This window comes from Neoarius graeffei, chromosome 14 (genome assembly GCF_027579695.1).
Source record: "Neoarius graeffei isolate fNeoGra1 chromosome 14, fNeoGra1.pri, whole genome shotgun sequence".
Taxonomy (NCBI): Eukaryota; Metazoa; Chordata; class Actinopteri; order Siluriformes; family Ariidae; genus Neoarius; species Neoarius graeffei.
This window is the reverse complement of record NC_083582.1, coordinates 26414052-26432506: the sequence shown is the minus strand read 5'-3', so window position 1 is coordinate 26432506 and position 18455 is coordinate 26414052. Positions and strand designations below refer to the sequence as shown.

Sequence of the window (18455 nt, the reverse complement as noted above, 5' to 3'; positions counted from 1 at the left end):
GAACCCCCCCCCCCCCCCCCCCCCCCCCCCCCCCCCACACACACACACACACACACTCAGACACTCACCCAGAAGTTTCTTCACCACCTCATCTTCACTCATGTAAACGTTGACACTCGGGTGGTTGTTATGGCTGTTGGTGCTGATTATCCCGCTGGGTCTGGCGAGGCACAGGGCCGCCTGGAGCAGCAGGAGCAGCACGCAGCCCCCGAGTGTCCTGAGGGCTGGAAGCGGCCGAGCGCGGAACTCCGTCCGGCGACCCTCAGCGCCCCGCGCCGCCTCCTTTTGCCCCAGCATCGCACCTTCACTCTTCCCTCACACTGCTTTAGCAAACCCTCAGGCTCTACCCTCATCCAAAACTTGAGTGGCCTCCGGTGGGCAGCATTCCTATAGTAGGTGTTGATAACGATGCTCACAAGAACCCCGCTCCGTCTCCAGCCTGTTGTCCGGTACTTCCTGGCCGAGCTAACCGTAACGCTAACGACGCCAGCTAGCTAGCTAACTTTGTTCAAGTCTTCAAGACTCGGGTCACATAAAGGTTACTCTCGCGTTATGCATAATGGGCTTTTTTTTATTATTATTGGTACCGCTTAACCTAGGGTAGGTTATTATGCACACGCGTGGCTCATTGGAGTTGCCTCCTATGGATAATGTGGTAATGTGGTCCTACCCCCCCCAAAAAAAAAAAAAAAAAAAGAATTTGCATGATTCACGAGGGTCGCATTTTTATGCCTGAAAATCTGGAATTCCCGAAAAATCTGGAAGAATCACATCCTCGAAGAAGAGTCTCGAGACAGAAATCTTAGTTTCTCGGTCGTTAGTCTGTGCTACTTGCTCTACTGGCTTGACCATTTTATTGGCATTCGTTAACACTACTGATGAACGCTACACCGGCTGGAAGATGACACCACTGCCATGCTGATGGCGCTGACTCGTGGTTAAGCTTGTGTTGGCCTTCGAGAATGCCAAGGGTGATACATTTTTGGTCCCTCCCACTATAAATCAAAATCTAATTGGTTAATTCATCTGTCACTTCCTACATAAACCATACACTGCCATGGCCTTCTGTCCCGGCAATGAAGTCCTAACCAATGAGTGAGCCGGCTCTAAACTCTTCTCAGCCTAGAGACAACAAACAAAAAAAATCTCACTGGAGAACTCTGTTTTAATGTTTTCAGAACAGTAACCCTTTCATTTCTGAAGCAAATTTGATAGAAAATGAGGCCAAATTAAAATTAGAAGAGAATAATTATCATGAAATTATTAAAGAAATTAAAGAATGAAAGAGAACATTTGAAATGCTGATATGTTTGGGCCTTCTCTGAAGGCCTAGAAGGCCCTGACAGTTCTCCTCTGGTGTAATAATAATAATAATAATAATAGCTTATCAGATATATTCCATTCAGCTACTTGTCGCCTCACAGCAAGAAGGTCCGGGTTCGAGCCCTGTGGCCAGCGAGGGCCTTTCTGTGCGGAGTTTGCATGTTCTCCCCATGTCTGCGTGGGTTTCCTCCAGGTGCTCCGGTTTCCCCCACAGTCCAAAGACATGCAGGTGGCTCTAAATTGACCGTAGGTGTGAATGTGAGTGTAAATGGTTGTCTGTGTCTATATGTCAGCCCTGTGATGACCTGGCAACTTGTCCAGGGTGTGCCCCACCTTTCGCCCGTAGTCAGCTGGGATGGGCTCCAGCTTGCCTGCGACCCTGTAGAAGGATAAAGCGGCTACAGATAATGAGATGAGATGAGTCTTAAAAAGAGTGCCTCTTCCTTAAGTACTTTTCCTCCAACCCCAAGCACTACCAAAGCATCTTCTGAACCAAAAGTTGATCAACTTATTTTCTTAATTTTTACTAATTGTTACTACTTTTAAAGGGCTGATGACACGTTTTTGACATCTTTGGCGATGTTTTATAACATAAAAAGTAATTCCCGATGATCCATATATTAATTCACGAAGGCACCTATTTTACAAGTTATGATAAAAAACGCGGCTATTTGGACAAATTTGACAGGGCTGCAGCACCCAGAAGACGAATGAGGAGGAGGGGCTATATGACGTCAGCGAAAGAATCTTCCTCCTCACTTACCAGTTTGTTGTTGATGCGACAGGTGTTCAGTTTATCATTATTAGTATTATTATTATACATTATTATATATATATATATATATATATATATATATATATATATATATATATATATTAGTTATTATGCCTTTGCATTGTGTTGCCGGCTTTTGCTCCAAAACCCACAAGGATGGGGTAAGTTTATTCAAGTTTCCCAGAGATCCCGAGCTGCATGCGAAGTGGGTGAAGCAAGTCAGGCGCACTTGTGACAAGTGGGCGCCCTCACCAACATCTGTCCTGTGCTCTGAACACTTCGATTTGGATTGTTTTGACACCCTTCCCAGCTTAAAAGATTCTCTTGGATGTTCAGTTCAGCACAAACGTGTGTTGCTACCACCAGCAGTGCCTACAGTATTCCGGAGGGGGTCTACTAGTAGCTATGCCGGATCCAGCAGTCGCCTGGGACAAGGCGACTCCTCCAAAGACAGTCCTCCTGTCAGAACATGTGTTGAGAAACAACATAAGATAAAGGTACGTAGAGCTATAGAGTGCTCCGATATGATGCTAAAAATAGTAACACTGCGGTCTGCGCGGCCATCTTGGAAGTGACTCGCTCCAGAGCGCTCATAGAGTACACATCAAAGAGTACACATTCATGATAATCATAAATGTAATCATAAAGTCGGCGTGATATCAGTCATGTATTTGCTTGTGAAAGCTTGCGGCTTTCATGTAACTGCCGCCTAGCAACGAGAGGCAAAGGGTAAAGAGGGTAGGCTATCATAGATTCTATTCAGAAGAGATCAATACATGATTGCTTAAAAATTAGGTATTTTAACAATTTGCATCTGTTTTGTGATTATCGTGACACTTGTGTGTTATATAGAACTGTATGTCTTATCAGCACATCGAGGATCTTCCACCGGAGGCTTTAGCAAGTACTCGTAGCAACACTACACTTTACCCTTTGCCATGCGTTGTTAGGGAACGGTAGCAAGTACCCCGATGACCGACTTCAAGAATATGTAGAAAAAATTTAGAAATTATACTTTCCAAAAGTCATTTGAGCTTAGTGTATTGCATTTCCATTTATATTGTAGGTTCTTGCTGATGTTTTTGCGGAGTATGACGCAGCTGCTGAATCAGAAGCTGCAGAGTTTGTATGTACTAGTTGTGAACATTCACATTATTATCAATCTCATTGATTTAAAATCAGATAAAATCATGCCATCATGATCACTGCTTAAAGTACCAGTATTTGGTTGTTCTTTTGTTCAGAGGAAGAGCTAGCACTAGAGAGTTCACCGGCGTTTTCATGCGCCATTTCCATTGAGTAGAACAGCCAGTGAACCGCAGCGTGTTCTTCCACTGACGTCACAGCATGGCCACGAGCCACGGACCCAGTTTTCTTGCGCTGTGCAATTAAAAGTTGGATATTCACGTAACAACAGCTTCTTTTCACGTAATTATAACAGAAATCTAACATGTTTGCCATGTTGTATAGTTTATTTAAGAAATTGCATAGAGTCATGTTCGTGTCATCAGACCTTTAATCCACAGTTGCTTCACCTCTTCTCTACTCTGGTTATTACTTCGAAATATATTCAACTATGATCTCACAACTTATTTCTTAAGTTTTTTATTACTTCTGCATTACTTCTGAAGGTGGACAAAGTACCCAACTTCATGACTTAAGTCGAAGTACAGATACCGCTGGTCAAATGTTACTCTGATACAAGTCATACAGTCAAATTTTTACTCAAGTTAAAGTACTGGAGTTTACCCTTCCACATTTCTCTCTCTTACACCATATCTGCCCATCACGTTCTCATCTCCTCTGTTTCCCTCGCCGACATGTCCGTTGAAATGTGCTCCTATCAGCACGCACTCCTCCCTCGGTATACTTTCTACCACTTCATCCATCTTTTCCCAGAAAAACTTTCTCTTCATTCTCACATCCAACCTGTGGGGCACACACAACATTGATTACCACTCCTTGAAAATCCAACTTCATGTCTATCACTCTATCTGACACTCTCTTCACATCGATCACACTGTTGACCAACTCTCCCCTCAAAACAATACCAACACCATTTCTCTTTCCATCGACTCCATAAGAAAACAACTTGCATCCACCTCCAATGTTCTTGGCCTTACTTCCCTTCCACCTCTCTCCTGCACACACAAAATGTCCAACTTCCTTCTTTCCATCATACTTGCTAACTCTCTTGCTCTGCCAGTCAATGTTCCGACATTCAGTGTTCCTACCCTCAATTCTAAGCACTTTCCCTTCCATCTTTCACGCTCTCTCCTAACACGCCTCCCCCCTCTCTTTCTCCTTCTCCGTTTTGGTGCAATAGTAGCATACTTTCCACTGGCACCCTGTTGACCAACAGTACTGGAGGCGGCTGTGGTTAACCCGGGCCCCGACCGATCCGGTATGGTATTTCTCTTTTCAATCCGCATGTTAGATTTGGCACTGTTTTACGCCAGATGCCCTTCCTGACGCAACCCTCTCCAATTTATTTCTCCAAGTTGATCAACTTATTTTATTAATTTTTACTAATTGTTACTACTTTTAATCCACAGTTGCTTCACCTCTTCTCTACTCTGGTTATTACTTCGAAATATATTCAACTATGATCTCACAACTTATTTCTTAAGTTTTTTATTACTTCTGCATATGCTCAAGTATGATCTCAGGACTTATTTCCTATTACTTGGCAATGTTTAAGTAGATCTAGTTATGCCAGGAAAGCTGACACAGAGAGAGAGAGAGAGAGGGTGTGGACAGACACTCATTGAACACAGAGGTGAACAAAGTACCCAACTTCATGACTATCGTAGCCTGCAGGGAATCGGCCGTCAGACATTCTGTCGCATGTCCCAGACCCGGTGAAATGTAACTGAATTGTCTTGGCCAGCCCTAAGGGTCCCATCTGCATCTCATCATTGCTGAGGAGTGTGCTCCCATCACCCAATCAAGCATCCAGCCAGAGCAGGTCATGATATTTTTTACCATATTAACATGCCATTGTTGTGTGTTATGCCTGATGTAAAGACTCTCGTCTCTGCGAGCCTACCACACAGATTTAATACTTGTCCTTTTTAGGGCATACCTAACAACCTGTGTTTTCTTTCTCTCTCTCTTCCCCCCCAATCTGTCCCTCTGAGTTACATGTTGATCCTGGGATTGAGATGCTGGCCTCTTCTGCCCCTCGGACCTGCTTGATCCATCCTGGTGCCCTGTGTCTGGTCGGAGTTTTATCGCACCGCTCCTGTGAAGGACGGCCCCATGTGGACAGTTGAGGGTTATACCTGTTAAAACTGTTAATATTATAGTCAGGCTGTCTGTTGTTGCCCAAATGAGGATGGGTTCCCTTCTGAGTCTGGTTCCTCTCGAGGTTTCTTCCTCATGTCGTCTGAGGGAGTTTTTCCTTGCCACCGTCGCCACAGGCTTGCTCATTGGGGATAGATTAGGGATAAAATTAGCTCATGTTTTAAGTCGTTCAAATTCTGTAAAGCTGCTTTGCGACAATGTTTATTGTTAAAAGCGCTATACAAATAAACTTGATTTGATTTGATTTGATGACTTAAGTCGAAGTACAGATACTGCTGGTCAAATGTTACTCCGATACAAGTCATACAGTCAAATTTTTACTCAAGTTAAAGTACTGGAGTTTACCCTTCCACACAGGGCCGGAGTGGGCCCTGTTTTCAGTCCGGGAGTTTAATTCACATTCAGGCCACTTTAAAATGGAGGAGGAATTTGAGTACATTAAAAAAGATAAAACAAATAACTGTTCTTTCACAATGCTTTTTATTTGGTTTAAATTCAGGTAAACTTCACTTCACTTCACTTTAACAATATAGGTTCTCGCGTGCATTTGAACCAATGCTTGTGCATTACATGCCGCATACACCTCGAAAATAATGGCAAATCAACAATGCTGGGTACTCAGCAACCGGCAGATAAAGCGTGAGGGCGCATTAGGCAACTCAAAAATGGTTAAATGAAATGTAGGCTAAAGCAAGTGTTCGATTCTGCTTAGAATATTGGCATACGCATACACCTCTTCTAAGTTATATATTTAACAACAATTATTTAACATCAAATATGACTTCTAGGCCTATGTGTTCATAACCACAATGTGCGCACGTCTGTGGAAATGCACGGTGTGACAGCGAGATGAAATAGGCTGGATGAGGAAATAACGCGCAACAGCACATTTGGGACCTGTTCATCTAAAATTGTTAATAACTGGGATGTAAAGCAATGTCCGGTTCTTCTTAGAATTAAGACATACACCACATCTATACTGTAGGGTTGGGCGGTATCCAAATTTTGATACCTTTAAACTGTCTCTGTGTTTTCCCGGGGTATACGGTATTACCGAGAAAAAACTATTTTTGTTTCGGCCTACTGTGTAACGTGCGCCTATACCGGCGGACCTTGTCCAGACCTGCGCCTATGCCTCAAATGTACTATTTAAAAGCAGCATAGCGAATTATGTGCATTGTGGTATGGATTAAGCAGCAAAGCGAATTTTGTGCATTGATGAATGGATTAAGAGATATTTCAAAGCATCACGCAACTCTTCCTTCATCTTGAAAATAGCATTCAACTGTCGTTTACACATGTGTGCGTTGAAACGCCATTTGCAGCACTATTTCACCTACTCCATCAAAAAAAAGTACACGATGAGCAGGATCATACCCTTTCAAGCATGGGAAATAAAAAAAGAAAAGAAAAAGAATCAACCAACACCCAAGTCCGTTTAGACTGCGCGATAAACCATATTCTTCAGCGCAAATGAGGCGAACCTAATTCAAATGCGTGATAGCTGCACAAGGCAAAATCATATGGGCCCACGTCATGCCATGGCGGGGAAATTAATAATCAAATGGCCTTACCTTGCTTAAAACGTTGTCTTGATCACATAACTCCTTACAATTATTCCACTTACGTAAATCCATACGGTTTAACACACCCAACAAAGATAGCAAGCGCATTGCTAATTCCCACCAGAAACCTAACAGTTTACGCTACGATGTTTTCTTCCGTTTCTTCAGTAGAGGACATTTCAAACGTTTATTACCCACATCCCAAATGTCATACGTTATATTATTTTACCTTGTTGTTACTCATGTAACCTACTCAAAACACAACTCATTGGAGAGATATCGTGGAAGTGGAGTACCCCAGGCTATGGTGTGCCTTAGGGGACATATTAGATTTTTTTCGATTTTGTGCGGTCATTTACATTATTGCTGGCTCTTCCTTTTCGTTTGGTTTGAAACCAAAATACTGCCACACTGCCGATGTTGTATTTATTTATTTATTTTTTTTGCCACTAACTCGTTATCTTGACTTGCCATCTTTCAACCGCGGTCTCAGTCTCTTGCGAAGCTTTCTGTCAGACGCCAAATGTCACGCAGGGTTGCCATGGTAATAGGGCTGTGCCGATAGACGATGCCATCGTCCATCGACGATGGTGGTCATCCATCGCGATGGAGAGCCACCATCGTGATACCACGCCCCCTCCTGTCATAATCATGCATACGGTATCATCTGGGCCTATTTAACCTAAAAAGTTAGTTTTTTGTTAGTTTAGTTAGTTAGTTTTGTTTAATATATAAATATATTATATAACATGTATATATATAAATACATAATTATATAAATCATTATAAAGTAATATCCTATTACCGCTTGTTCACGTAGGCTATGGTGCAGGGACGGGCTAGTGAACATAACATGGTTACACAAATACAGTATGCTACTAATAATAAATTTCGACTTCATTTTTTAGCCTACACTATACTTTTAATGTAAAATTTGTCATGTTGTTCAAACAAATAGCCACTATTAACGACTTCAGTCGGGAAATATTGCACCTTATCAAACGGCAGTGAAGCGCAGACTTCGGCAGAAGTCAAATAACTTTAATCTGGTAAATAGGCCTACTTTCAGACTCAAAATGGTCCACTCTAAGCCATAATGTCAACCCAAATGGAAGAATGAAGGTGATTCTGATAAATGTAAAGACAGTAAAAAAAAAATATTAAATCATGATTTTAAAAGCGGCTGCAGTAATTCAAACACTAATAAATTGGAAAAATTAGCGCGTTCAAGTGCGCACTAAAGGCCGAAACGCATCTTCAATTGATATGGTGTAAATAAACAATGAGTAATAGCTTAAGTGTAGTTTCTTCTCATAATTTGAATACTAGTCTTTCATTGTTAGAGCAGATTAATATCTTGCCGTGATCAGTGAGTGCTCGGGGAGGTTCATTTCCACATGCGCTTTGCGCAGCTCATTTCTCCGAAGCCAGCTGTGCGCAAACGCAGTGTTGACTGCTCGGCAAACTCCAAACGCTCGGTCTGTACTGGCCCTCTGTTGCGCAAGCGAGTTGGTTATGGCCAGGTTCAAATTGTGCCCAAAACAAAACCACGGCCATTTCAATTGCCTGATGGCTGTGACAATATTCGCCCCGTTGTTATGCAGGCGATCTTTTTCTCCTCTATTTTCCATTCGGCAAGTGTCTCGCGCAATGCGTCTTCTAAATTGTCCGCTGAATGTGTCTCTGGCATGAAACTCGTCTGCAGGCATTTGGACTGCATTGCCCACTCTCGGTCCACATAATGTACGGTAGCTGACATATAGGGCATCATGTTGCAGCTGGACCACATATCCGTTACCAAGGCCAAATATTCCACATCACCTAGCGCTTTTTTTTCCTTTACGTGCCAAAGCCTCGGATGAGTATCTAATACTTTTAATAATAATAATAATAATAATAATAATAATAATAATATATTTAATAACGTGGTATTAAAATCCCCCGCCCACGATATCATCGTCCATCACGATGTTTGCACTGTAAACATCGTCGATGCCAATTAAGGGGACATCGCACAGCCCTACATGGTAACGACATAAACAACCCTGCACGCGATGAGAACTTCTTTAGGAAATTGATAGAATTAGTGAAAATACGATCACACAGTTATTCGGGATGATCTTCAATTTATTATTTTATATTATGACCTCATGTACTCCATATTTATTTGGATTTTTTTTAAATGACGGTAATGAGACCGATACCGTTGGTACTTTTGGATACCTCGGGATACCTTCTTACCGTAATACCGCCCAACCCTACTATACTGTGTAAATTGCGAGATTTCACATGACATCAAAAAGCTGAATTGACATCGCAAACTATCGACACATTATAGGCCTAGCATAGACTGATAAAATCGACAAACAGGGTTATCATACTCCATATCTTTCGTAACCTACCAGCTGGTCTTGAGAACATATCTGTCAATTTGGCACATTTTGTTGCCACCTCCTTCCTTTTTTTAAGCTTCGCCCTTTCGGTTCCACCTGGCCTCTTTCTGCCCTCCATCACTGACGCGCGCTGTTTCGCGCCAATGTTGTTTAAGTTCCCCGCAATACAGAGGAGGAGTCTTGGACCAAACCAACTGCAATAGAGGGGAGGGGAGAATTTCCTTATTTGGTAGCGCCTATTTAATCTGCTGCGATGCTGTCGGCGTCTGGGCTGCCATGTGAAAATGCAGAGTGCAGTTGAATTGATGATTAATGCAAGAATAAGATCAGTGACCAAAATTAGTGAAAATTATTTTCCCCATGCTCCAAGCAGGCCACCATTGATGGTTTGGGCCGGGGATGGTCCCGGCTAAATATAGGGCCACCCCGGCATTGCTTCCACATTTCTCTCTCTTACACCATATCTGCCCGTCACATTCTCATCTCCTCTGTTTCCCTCGCCAACATCTCATCTCATCATCTCTAGCCGCTTTATCCTGTTCTACAGGGTCGCAGGCAAGCTGGAGCCTATCCCAGCTGACTACGGGCGAGAGGCGGGGTACACCCTGGACAAGTTGCCAGGTCATCACAGGGCTGACACATAGACAAAGACAACAATTCACACTCACATTCACACCTACGGTCAATTTAGAGTCACCAGTTAACCTAACCTGCATGTCTTTGGACTGTGGGGGAAACCGGAGCACCCGGAGGAAACCCACGCGGACACGGGGAGAACATGCAAACTCCACACAGAAAGGCCCTCACCGACCACGGGGCTTGAACCCGGACCTTCTTGCTGTGAGGCAACAGCGCTAACCACTACACCACCGTGCCGCCCCTCGCCAACATGTCTGTTGAAATGTGCTCCTATCAGCACACGCTCCTCCCCCGGTATACTTTCTACCACTTCATCCATCTTTTCCCAGAAAAACTCTTTCTCTTCATTCTCACATCCAACCTGTGGGGCACACACAACACTGATTACCACTCCTTGAAAATCCAACTTCATGCCTATCACTCTGACACTCTCTTCACATCGATCACACTGTTGACCAACTCTCCCCTCAAAACAATACCAACACCATTTCTCTTTCCATCGACTCCATAAGAAAACAACTTGCATCCACCTCCAATGTTCTTGGCCTTACTTCCCTTCCACCTCATCTCCTGCACACACAAAATGTCCAACTTCCTTCTTTCCATCATGCCTGCTAACTCTCTCGCTCTGCCAGTCAATGTTCCCACATTTAGTGTTCCTACCCTCAATTCTAAGCTCCTTCCCTTCCATCTTTCACGCTCTCTCCTAACATGCCTCCCCCTTCTCTTTCTCCTTCTCCGTTTTGGTGCAATAGTAGTACAGGGAGTGCAGAATTATTAGGCAAATGAGTATGTTGACCACATTACCCTCTCTATGCATGTTGGCCTACTCCAAGCTGCATAGGCTTGAAAGCCTCCTACCAATTAAGCATACCAGGTGATGTGCATCTCTGTAATGAAAAGGGGTGTGGTCTAATGACATCAACACCCTATATCAGGTGTGCAAAATTATTAGGCAACTTCCTTTCCTTTGGCAAAATGGGTCAGAAGAGGGATTTGACGGACTCAGAAAAGTCAAAAATAGTGACATATATTGCAAAGGGATGGAGCACTCTTAAAATTGCCCAGCTTTTGAAGCGTGACCATTGAACAATCAAGCGCTTCATTCAAAATAGTCAACAGGGTCGCAAGAAGCGCGTTGAAAAAAAAAGGCGCAAACTAACTGCCCGTGAACTGAGGAAAGTCAAGCGTGAAGCTGCCAAGATGCCACTCGCCACCAGTTTTGCCATATTTCAGAGCTGCAACATCACTGGAGTGTCAAAAAGCACAAGGTGTGCAATACTCAGGGACACGGCCAAGGTAACAAAGGCTGAAAAACGACCACCACTGAACAAGACACACAAGATGAAACGTCAAGACTGGGCCAAGAAGTATCACAAGACTGATTTTTCTAAGGTCTTATGGACAGATGAAATGAGAGTGAGTCTTGATGGGCCAGATGGATGGGCTCGTGGCTGGATCAGCAAAGGGCAGAGAGCTCCAGTCCGACTCAGACGCCAGCAAGGTGGAGGTGGGGTACTGGTATGGGCTGGTATCATCAAAGATGAGCTTGTGGGACCTTTTCGGGTTGAGGATGGCGTCAAGCTCAACTCCCAGTCCTATTGTCAGTTTTTGGAAGACACCTTCTTCAAGCAGTGGTACAGGAAGAAGTCAGCATCCTTCAAGAAAAACATGATTTTCATGCAGGACAATGCTCCATCACACGCATCCAAGTACTCCACAGCATGGCTGGCCAGAAAGGGTCTAAAGGAAGAAAGATTAATGACGTGGCCTCCTTGTTCACCTGATCTGAACCCCATAGAAAACCTGTGGTCCCTCATCAAATGTGAGATCTACAAGGAGGGGAAACAGTACACATCTCTGAACAGTGTCTGGGAGGCTGTGGTTGCTGCTGCACGCAATGTTGATCGCAAACAGATCAAAACACTGACCGAATCCATGGATGGCAGGCTTTTGAGTGTCCTTGTAAAGAAAGGCGGCTATATTAGTCACTGATTTGTTTTTTTTTTGTTTTTGAATGCCAGCAATGTATATTAGTGAATGTTGAGTTGTTATATTGGTTTCCCTGGTGAAAATAAATGAGTGAAATGGGTATATGTTTGTTTTTTGTTAAGTTGCCTAATAATTATGCACAGTTATAGTCACCTGCACACACAGATCAGGGGCGCAGATACGTTTTTTGAACTGGGGGGGACAAAAAACTGGGGGGGACAAAGCTGCCAGCAAACCAACCCCAACCCCGATATGCCTGTCAAACTTGTTGTGGGTTACTATAGCAACCAAGCTCGAGCTCGCAACCTGTGCAGTCTGCGCAGCTCAACCAACCGAATATCAGTCTTTGTTTTATGTGAATTGTTGCAACTATGTATACACTGCTGTGCACCTCAATAAACCAAATGGTAATTAGTCTTTTGATTTTTCCGTGAGGTTTGCCTTATGCAAAGTGGGGGTGGGGGTGGGGGGGTGGGGGGACCGAACGAAGTGAATTTAAATCTGGGTGGGACAAATCCCACCCGTCCCCCCCTCTATCTGCGCCCGTGACACAGATATCCTCCTAAGATAGCTAAAACTAAGAAAGCCCTACTCCAACTTCCAAAAATACTCAGCTTTGATATTTATGAGTCTTTTGGGTTCATCAAGAACATAGTTGTTTTTCAATAATAAAACTAATCCTCAAAAATACAACTTGCCTAATAATTCTGCACTCCCTGTATACTTTCCACTGGCACCTTGTTGACCAACAGTACTGGAGGCGGCTGTGGTTAACCCGGGCCCCGACCGATCCGGTATGGTATTTCTCTTTTCAATCCGCATGTTAGATTTGGCACTGTTTTACGCCAGATGCCCTTCCTGACGCAACCCTCTCCAATTTATCCGGGCTTGGGACCAGCACCAAGAGTACGCTTATGCACCCCCAGTGGCTGGATTTACTGGAGTACTTGCTTTTAAAAATACATTTTCTGTCAACACATTGCTCTGAAGTGGCCTACTGGATTTACTGACTAGCTTGTAGAACCTGTAGAATAAACGCCTAGTAGAATGTTGCAAAATGAAACACAACTGAACTGACAAAAAAAAGAAAAAGAAAAGAAAAGCCATTGTCATTTTCATTTTTTTATTTTAACACTCCTACCCACCCCCACAAAGCAGCATGGTAGTGTTTTGACAGCTCTGGCAGTGTGTGCACACACATGTGTATAGCATACCTGTCAACTTTGAGGTTTGAAAAAAAGGGATATTTCCCAGATTTTTAACTCAAAATAAGGGAAAATTTTGGAAAGTCGAACTTTCCGAAAATTTCGGAAAGTCGGTAATCGAACTGACTTTTCTTCACAAAATTAAATTCGTCCTGCCATTTGAGCAAGTAGCGGCAATACACCTTTTTTGGTTTTGCCTCGCTCCTTTCTTTATTCATGTCTCTAGTCTCGCCATCTACTGAAACTCGCTCCCTGAGGACAGTGCTTGAAGTGGAAAAAAAGAAGTGCAGGAACCCTGATTTTCTGACAGTGCCATCCCGGTCATTCAAATAAGTTCAAATCAAGTTCAAATTTTTTAATTGAAAACTTCACAGTTTTTGTATTGCCTTCACGCATTTTGCAAAACTTGACTCATAAGGACAATGATCTACTCTTTTCATCTGTTGTTGTACTACAGTATTTGTTGTTTGAACAGATGCGTTTTCACAATGACTCTCTGAGATATTATTTTTGAACGAAGTGTCTTAGTTTGTAGACAGCTGGAGTAAAAACAAATCAGAACTAAGAACCACAACCATATTAAGTTGTGTATGATTTTCCCCAGTTTTGTGCCCCAACTTCAAAAGAGCTTTGGTCACACAAGGAACACTCAGTTTTTCCCCTTTTTTTTTTTTTTTATTGAAGTTCAAAGGTGATGAAGGGGTTGATTAGGGCTTGATTAGGTTGATAACCTTAAGAACAACAGAAAAACATTGCATCATTTTAAGTTTAAACTAATAAAAACAAATCACAACATTACTTTAAGTTTCAAAAATTAAAAAAATGAGTAATTAGTACACTACAAGAAAAGCAAAAGAAAGTTTAACACCTTTAAGTTTACTAATCACATACATAAACACCTTTAAGTTTAACTAAGTTCACTAATCACCAAACCGCTTTCACGGTGCGCTCACTGGATGCGACCCAGCGCACAGAAAGGACGCGGCCAATAACAAGAAGGCGCTGCTCACAGCTGCTCAGCTCGCGCTGATTTTTTGGCGAAGCGTGATAAAGGCTGTACAGCTTGTCGAAGAAGATCTTAAAGTTGTTCATGCCATTGATCTGCTTTAAAACATCCCCAACTGCTAATTCAAGCCTGTGGTTGAGGCAGTGCCAGACAAACAAATGGGGAAACTTCGCACACAACTGCGCTGCCACTCCGGTGAAAATAAAGAAGTGCAGGAACGCAGTTCCGGTGCGTTCCGGCCCACTTCAAGCCCTGCCTGAGGAAAGAATTACGACCATCTTTTAGTTTTGTGAGAAGTTCCGAGCAGTGACCTTGGTCAGACTAGCGCTATGATTCTGACAGTCTTCTTCACAGACATGCAATTAAAATCAATGTGTAATTACTAGACTGCCACCTGCTGTACTGGAGAGGGCGGGGACGTGAATTCATGGTCCGACTTCCAGCTGGCAAACACCAAAGCGGCGGGTTTCTTTTCTTCTTTCCCGAGTCGCGATCAGCTGTGGGTTCTGTTCTTCATTGTTCTCCTGTTCTTCGTTGCTTTTCGCCCAAATCTGCAAATATTACCGTGCCACAATGCCGGAGAGTTGTATGGCATATAAATGCCACAACAGGAGAAGTCAGAAATTGGGAAGAAAGTTTCATAGGCTGCCACGGGACCCTGACAGGCGTGCAAAATGGATTGCTGCTATCAGGTATACCATATATACAGTAATAGTGATAGACTACTGATACTTAATCTAACTGATAATATAAAATATTCAACCATAATAGGCTGGTCAGTGCTATACTAGATACTACTGATATATCTAGTATCAGTACTAGTACTCAATACTTAAGTGACTTACCCGTCCAATGAGGATTGTTATTTTCTTGTTTACAAGATGCCACATCTGAGGGCGGCTGACAAATCCTGAATTTCTGTAAAGATAACTGTCCAGAGATTTATAAGCACGCAGTGCTTCACCACTGAACAGCGAGGGAAAGTTAATGAGGTAATTATACACATCTGGGTATTCCACCTCTGGCAGTTCAATATCCACTGACACGGTCGTGAAAACTACGTCCAGTAATCAATAAGGGTCACTAATCTGTAGGTCATTTATTTTAGACATATATCTAGTTATCTGTTCATTAGAAAAATGAGCCGTGTAGTCCGTCGGTTGAAATTGATCCATTTTGTATACGAGTGCAGCAATATTCAGCTGTGTTGTTGACCGACAAGATGGCGGCTGTCTACATTCCAGCCGGGATTCGGTCATGTGACAGCAAGAGGTTTATATATGTATGTTAATCAGGAAGACAGTGGAATAGCTGTAAATGCAGCTTGCTCAGAAAATAAAAATGACAATCCAACCTGCTTAAAACCCAGGTCCACACCTCGAGCTTAATAACTGCCCAACAGCAACACTGCTATAAGCAAGACAAAATTATAAAATCACAGCACTGCAACCGTACTGGTAACAGTCTGATTACGTTAGTGCTAATTTACAACCAAACAGAATCATCAATAAGATGCTAGCTAGTTTTTCCCTTTGGCTGTAAAAGTAATAAATAAATAAATAAATAAATAAATAAATACGTAGTAGCTATAGGAATTATGCAAGGTCACAAAAGCTGCAGTGTTAACGTTACCAAAGACAGAAATGTGAATTCACAAAATGAACGCATGCTGTGTCATCATGGTGGTTTAACATTAAGCTAGAGAGTCAGTGAAGCTCCACCTGATGCTAGCAAACATTTTTCAAACTCCAAATCATATTGGGTCACTAGAAAGATTTCTACATTGTTTATTTGGCAAGATTATGCTAAAACATATTTCTGAAAGGACTTCAGATAAGTTAATGTTATTCATGTTAGCATAACTGTGTATTTACATGCTAACTAACAGTGTCCAAGTTAACTAGCTACAGTATGTGCTAACATTAGCCGTGGACAAGGCTATGGCAACTTGGTGGGCAAATCCATAGAAAGTCATTTGACTAACCAGACTGCACAGCTATTGCAATGTTATCGCTAGCTCTAAAAGCACAGACAACTTCATTGCAAGTTTTCTTTTGGAATAAAACGTTTACAGGCCTCAATATGCTCTCACAGGTTGGACGGTGAGTTTTTATAGGCCGTGATGTGGTTCGTTTTAGGCAGACAAAGCAAACATTTAAAACAAAATGAATCTTTAATCCTTTCCCCAGAGCATTCTCCAGAAGAACCGCCTCCTTCTATTATACTATCAACTGATTGTGTTCAAATAACGCTGCTGAGAAATCACTGAACTTGATTTTAGATAGTATATGGACGGGACATGACCCTATGATTACTGATAGGCTCTCAGTGTCACCTGCGGGGGAAAAACAATCACGTTTTATAAAGGTAAAGAAAAAAAAACATCCACATTCAAAGCTGCTTTATAGTAACGAGTAACAGGGACCTTGATACAAATGTAGTGGAGTGAAAAGTAGGATATTTGTCTTGCAAATGTCGTGAAGTTAAAGTCCATCCATCCATCATCTGTAGCCGCTTATCCTGTGCAGGGTCGCAGGCAAGCTGGAGTCTATCCCAGCTGACTACGGGCGAAAGGCGGGGTACACCCTGGACAAGTCGCCAGGTCATCACAGGGCTGACATATAGAAACAGACAACCATTCACACTCACATTCACATCTACGGTCAATTTAGAGCCACCAGTTAACCTAACCTGCATGTCTTTGGACTGTGGGGGAAACCGGAGCACCCGGACGAAACCCACACGGACACGGGGAGAACATGCAAACTCCGCACAGAAAGGCCCTCGCCGGCCACGGGGCTCAAACCCGGACCTTCTTGCTGTGAGGCGACAGCACTAACCACTACACCACTGTGCCGCCCGGATCAGAAACTGAAGGGGAAAAAATCACAGTGAAGGGGCGCACTATGAAGACATGTAAGGAATATGGGTAAAGTTGAGAAAATAAAAGGAGATAATGAAAGGAAAAGAAAGTCAGGAGATGCTTTTCTTGGGGCAAATTTGAGTGGATATGATGGTTTAACACAAGCCAAATACATGCTATGTGAGTGGTAAGATGGCAGCCAGATGGCTTCACTCATCTCTACAGTGGGGAACAGGCACTGAGCTCAATATAAAATCTGTAGAGACAAGTGAAGCCATCTGGCTGCCATCTTACCACTCACATCACGTGTATTTGGCTTGTGTTAAACCATCGTATCCGATCAAACACACACACACACACACACACAGTCATTGCCTGGGATTCCCCACCGAGGCTGAGTGCAGTGTGTTAGCATGAGCATGTAGCCTATGGGAAATGAATAGTGTGTTGGATTAGCACTAATCCCATGTTTTTGAAAATTGAAAATGTTGTCTTGGGCTCCTCTGGGGTGTCACCAATCCATGTGCAAAGTCTGGAGTATGTGCATCCAGCTGTGTTGAGTTGAACAGGTTTTAACTTGTCCCTAGGGGACAAATAAAGTGTTTTGATTTGAATTTGTTGGAAATTCCATACAGTTCCTTTAGTAGTGTGTATATAGAGATATATGAGTGACAGAGAGAGACTCCTCCCCCCCAGTTCCGTATCGCTACGGAGACACTAATTGGTGTATATATTTGAACAAAGATCTAATTCTCTCTCATTAGTAGGATTTTCACTGCAACTGCAGGTGGTCTATCGGTTCCTTGGAGTGATTTTATTCGGATAAGTCTCAGTTTTCTTCTTCTTTCGCCACAACTCTCTTCCTGAACACTCTTTCTCAGCTAGGTAGTGTCTCCATTTGCTCATGTCATGTGAAAAATGTTTTTTTTTTCAGTTTTGTGAACTAGTGCTCTAGTTTTCAAATAGTCTGAAAAACCACCTCATCTGAGTGTAAAAACTTGAGGTTTTTTTAAAATTCATGTTTCTGTTACTCGTATTTTTAGTTTGCAATTTCAAATTTAATAGAAACACGGCTACTGATTAATAATACTGCCGTGTTCTCTCTCTTTCTCCTCAGTTTGTGTGTATAGCGCAACAGGCCTACTGCTGCATCCTTAACCAAGTCGAGAACAACATGGAGAAGGACAAGGAGGAAAGAAAAGTCATCATGGTTAAAGAATATCGCCAGCTCGATCACACCGACAATAGAAAAGGATACATTGTCACCAGGGTGAGCTCAACAACAGCAACAAAAAATAATCTTGTTAATGGTTCAACATGTCAGTTGTTCTTACACCTTATTCAGACAGGATTTACGGTCACTGGGTGACATCTGGACATTGGGAGAC

General features: G+C 42.7%; 1 protein-coding gene across 1 annotated transcript in view; it reads left to right on the top strand.

Annotated features, from left to right (window-relative positions):
* The first annotated feature begins 408 nt into the window (after positions 1–408).
* Positions 409–18455, top strand: part of LOC132897567 (rap guanine nucleotide exchange factor 2-like) — a 35023-nt gene continuing 16976 nt past the window's right edge. The window contains exons 1-2 of the mRNA XM_060938825.1: positions 409–471; positions 18185–18337. Coding sequence (XP_060794808.1) covers positions 409–471; positions 18185–18337 — 216 coding nt within the window. The remainder of the gene's footprint in view (positions 472–18184; positions 18338–18455) is intronic.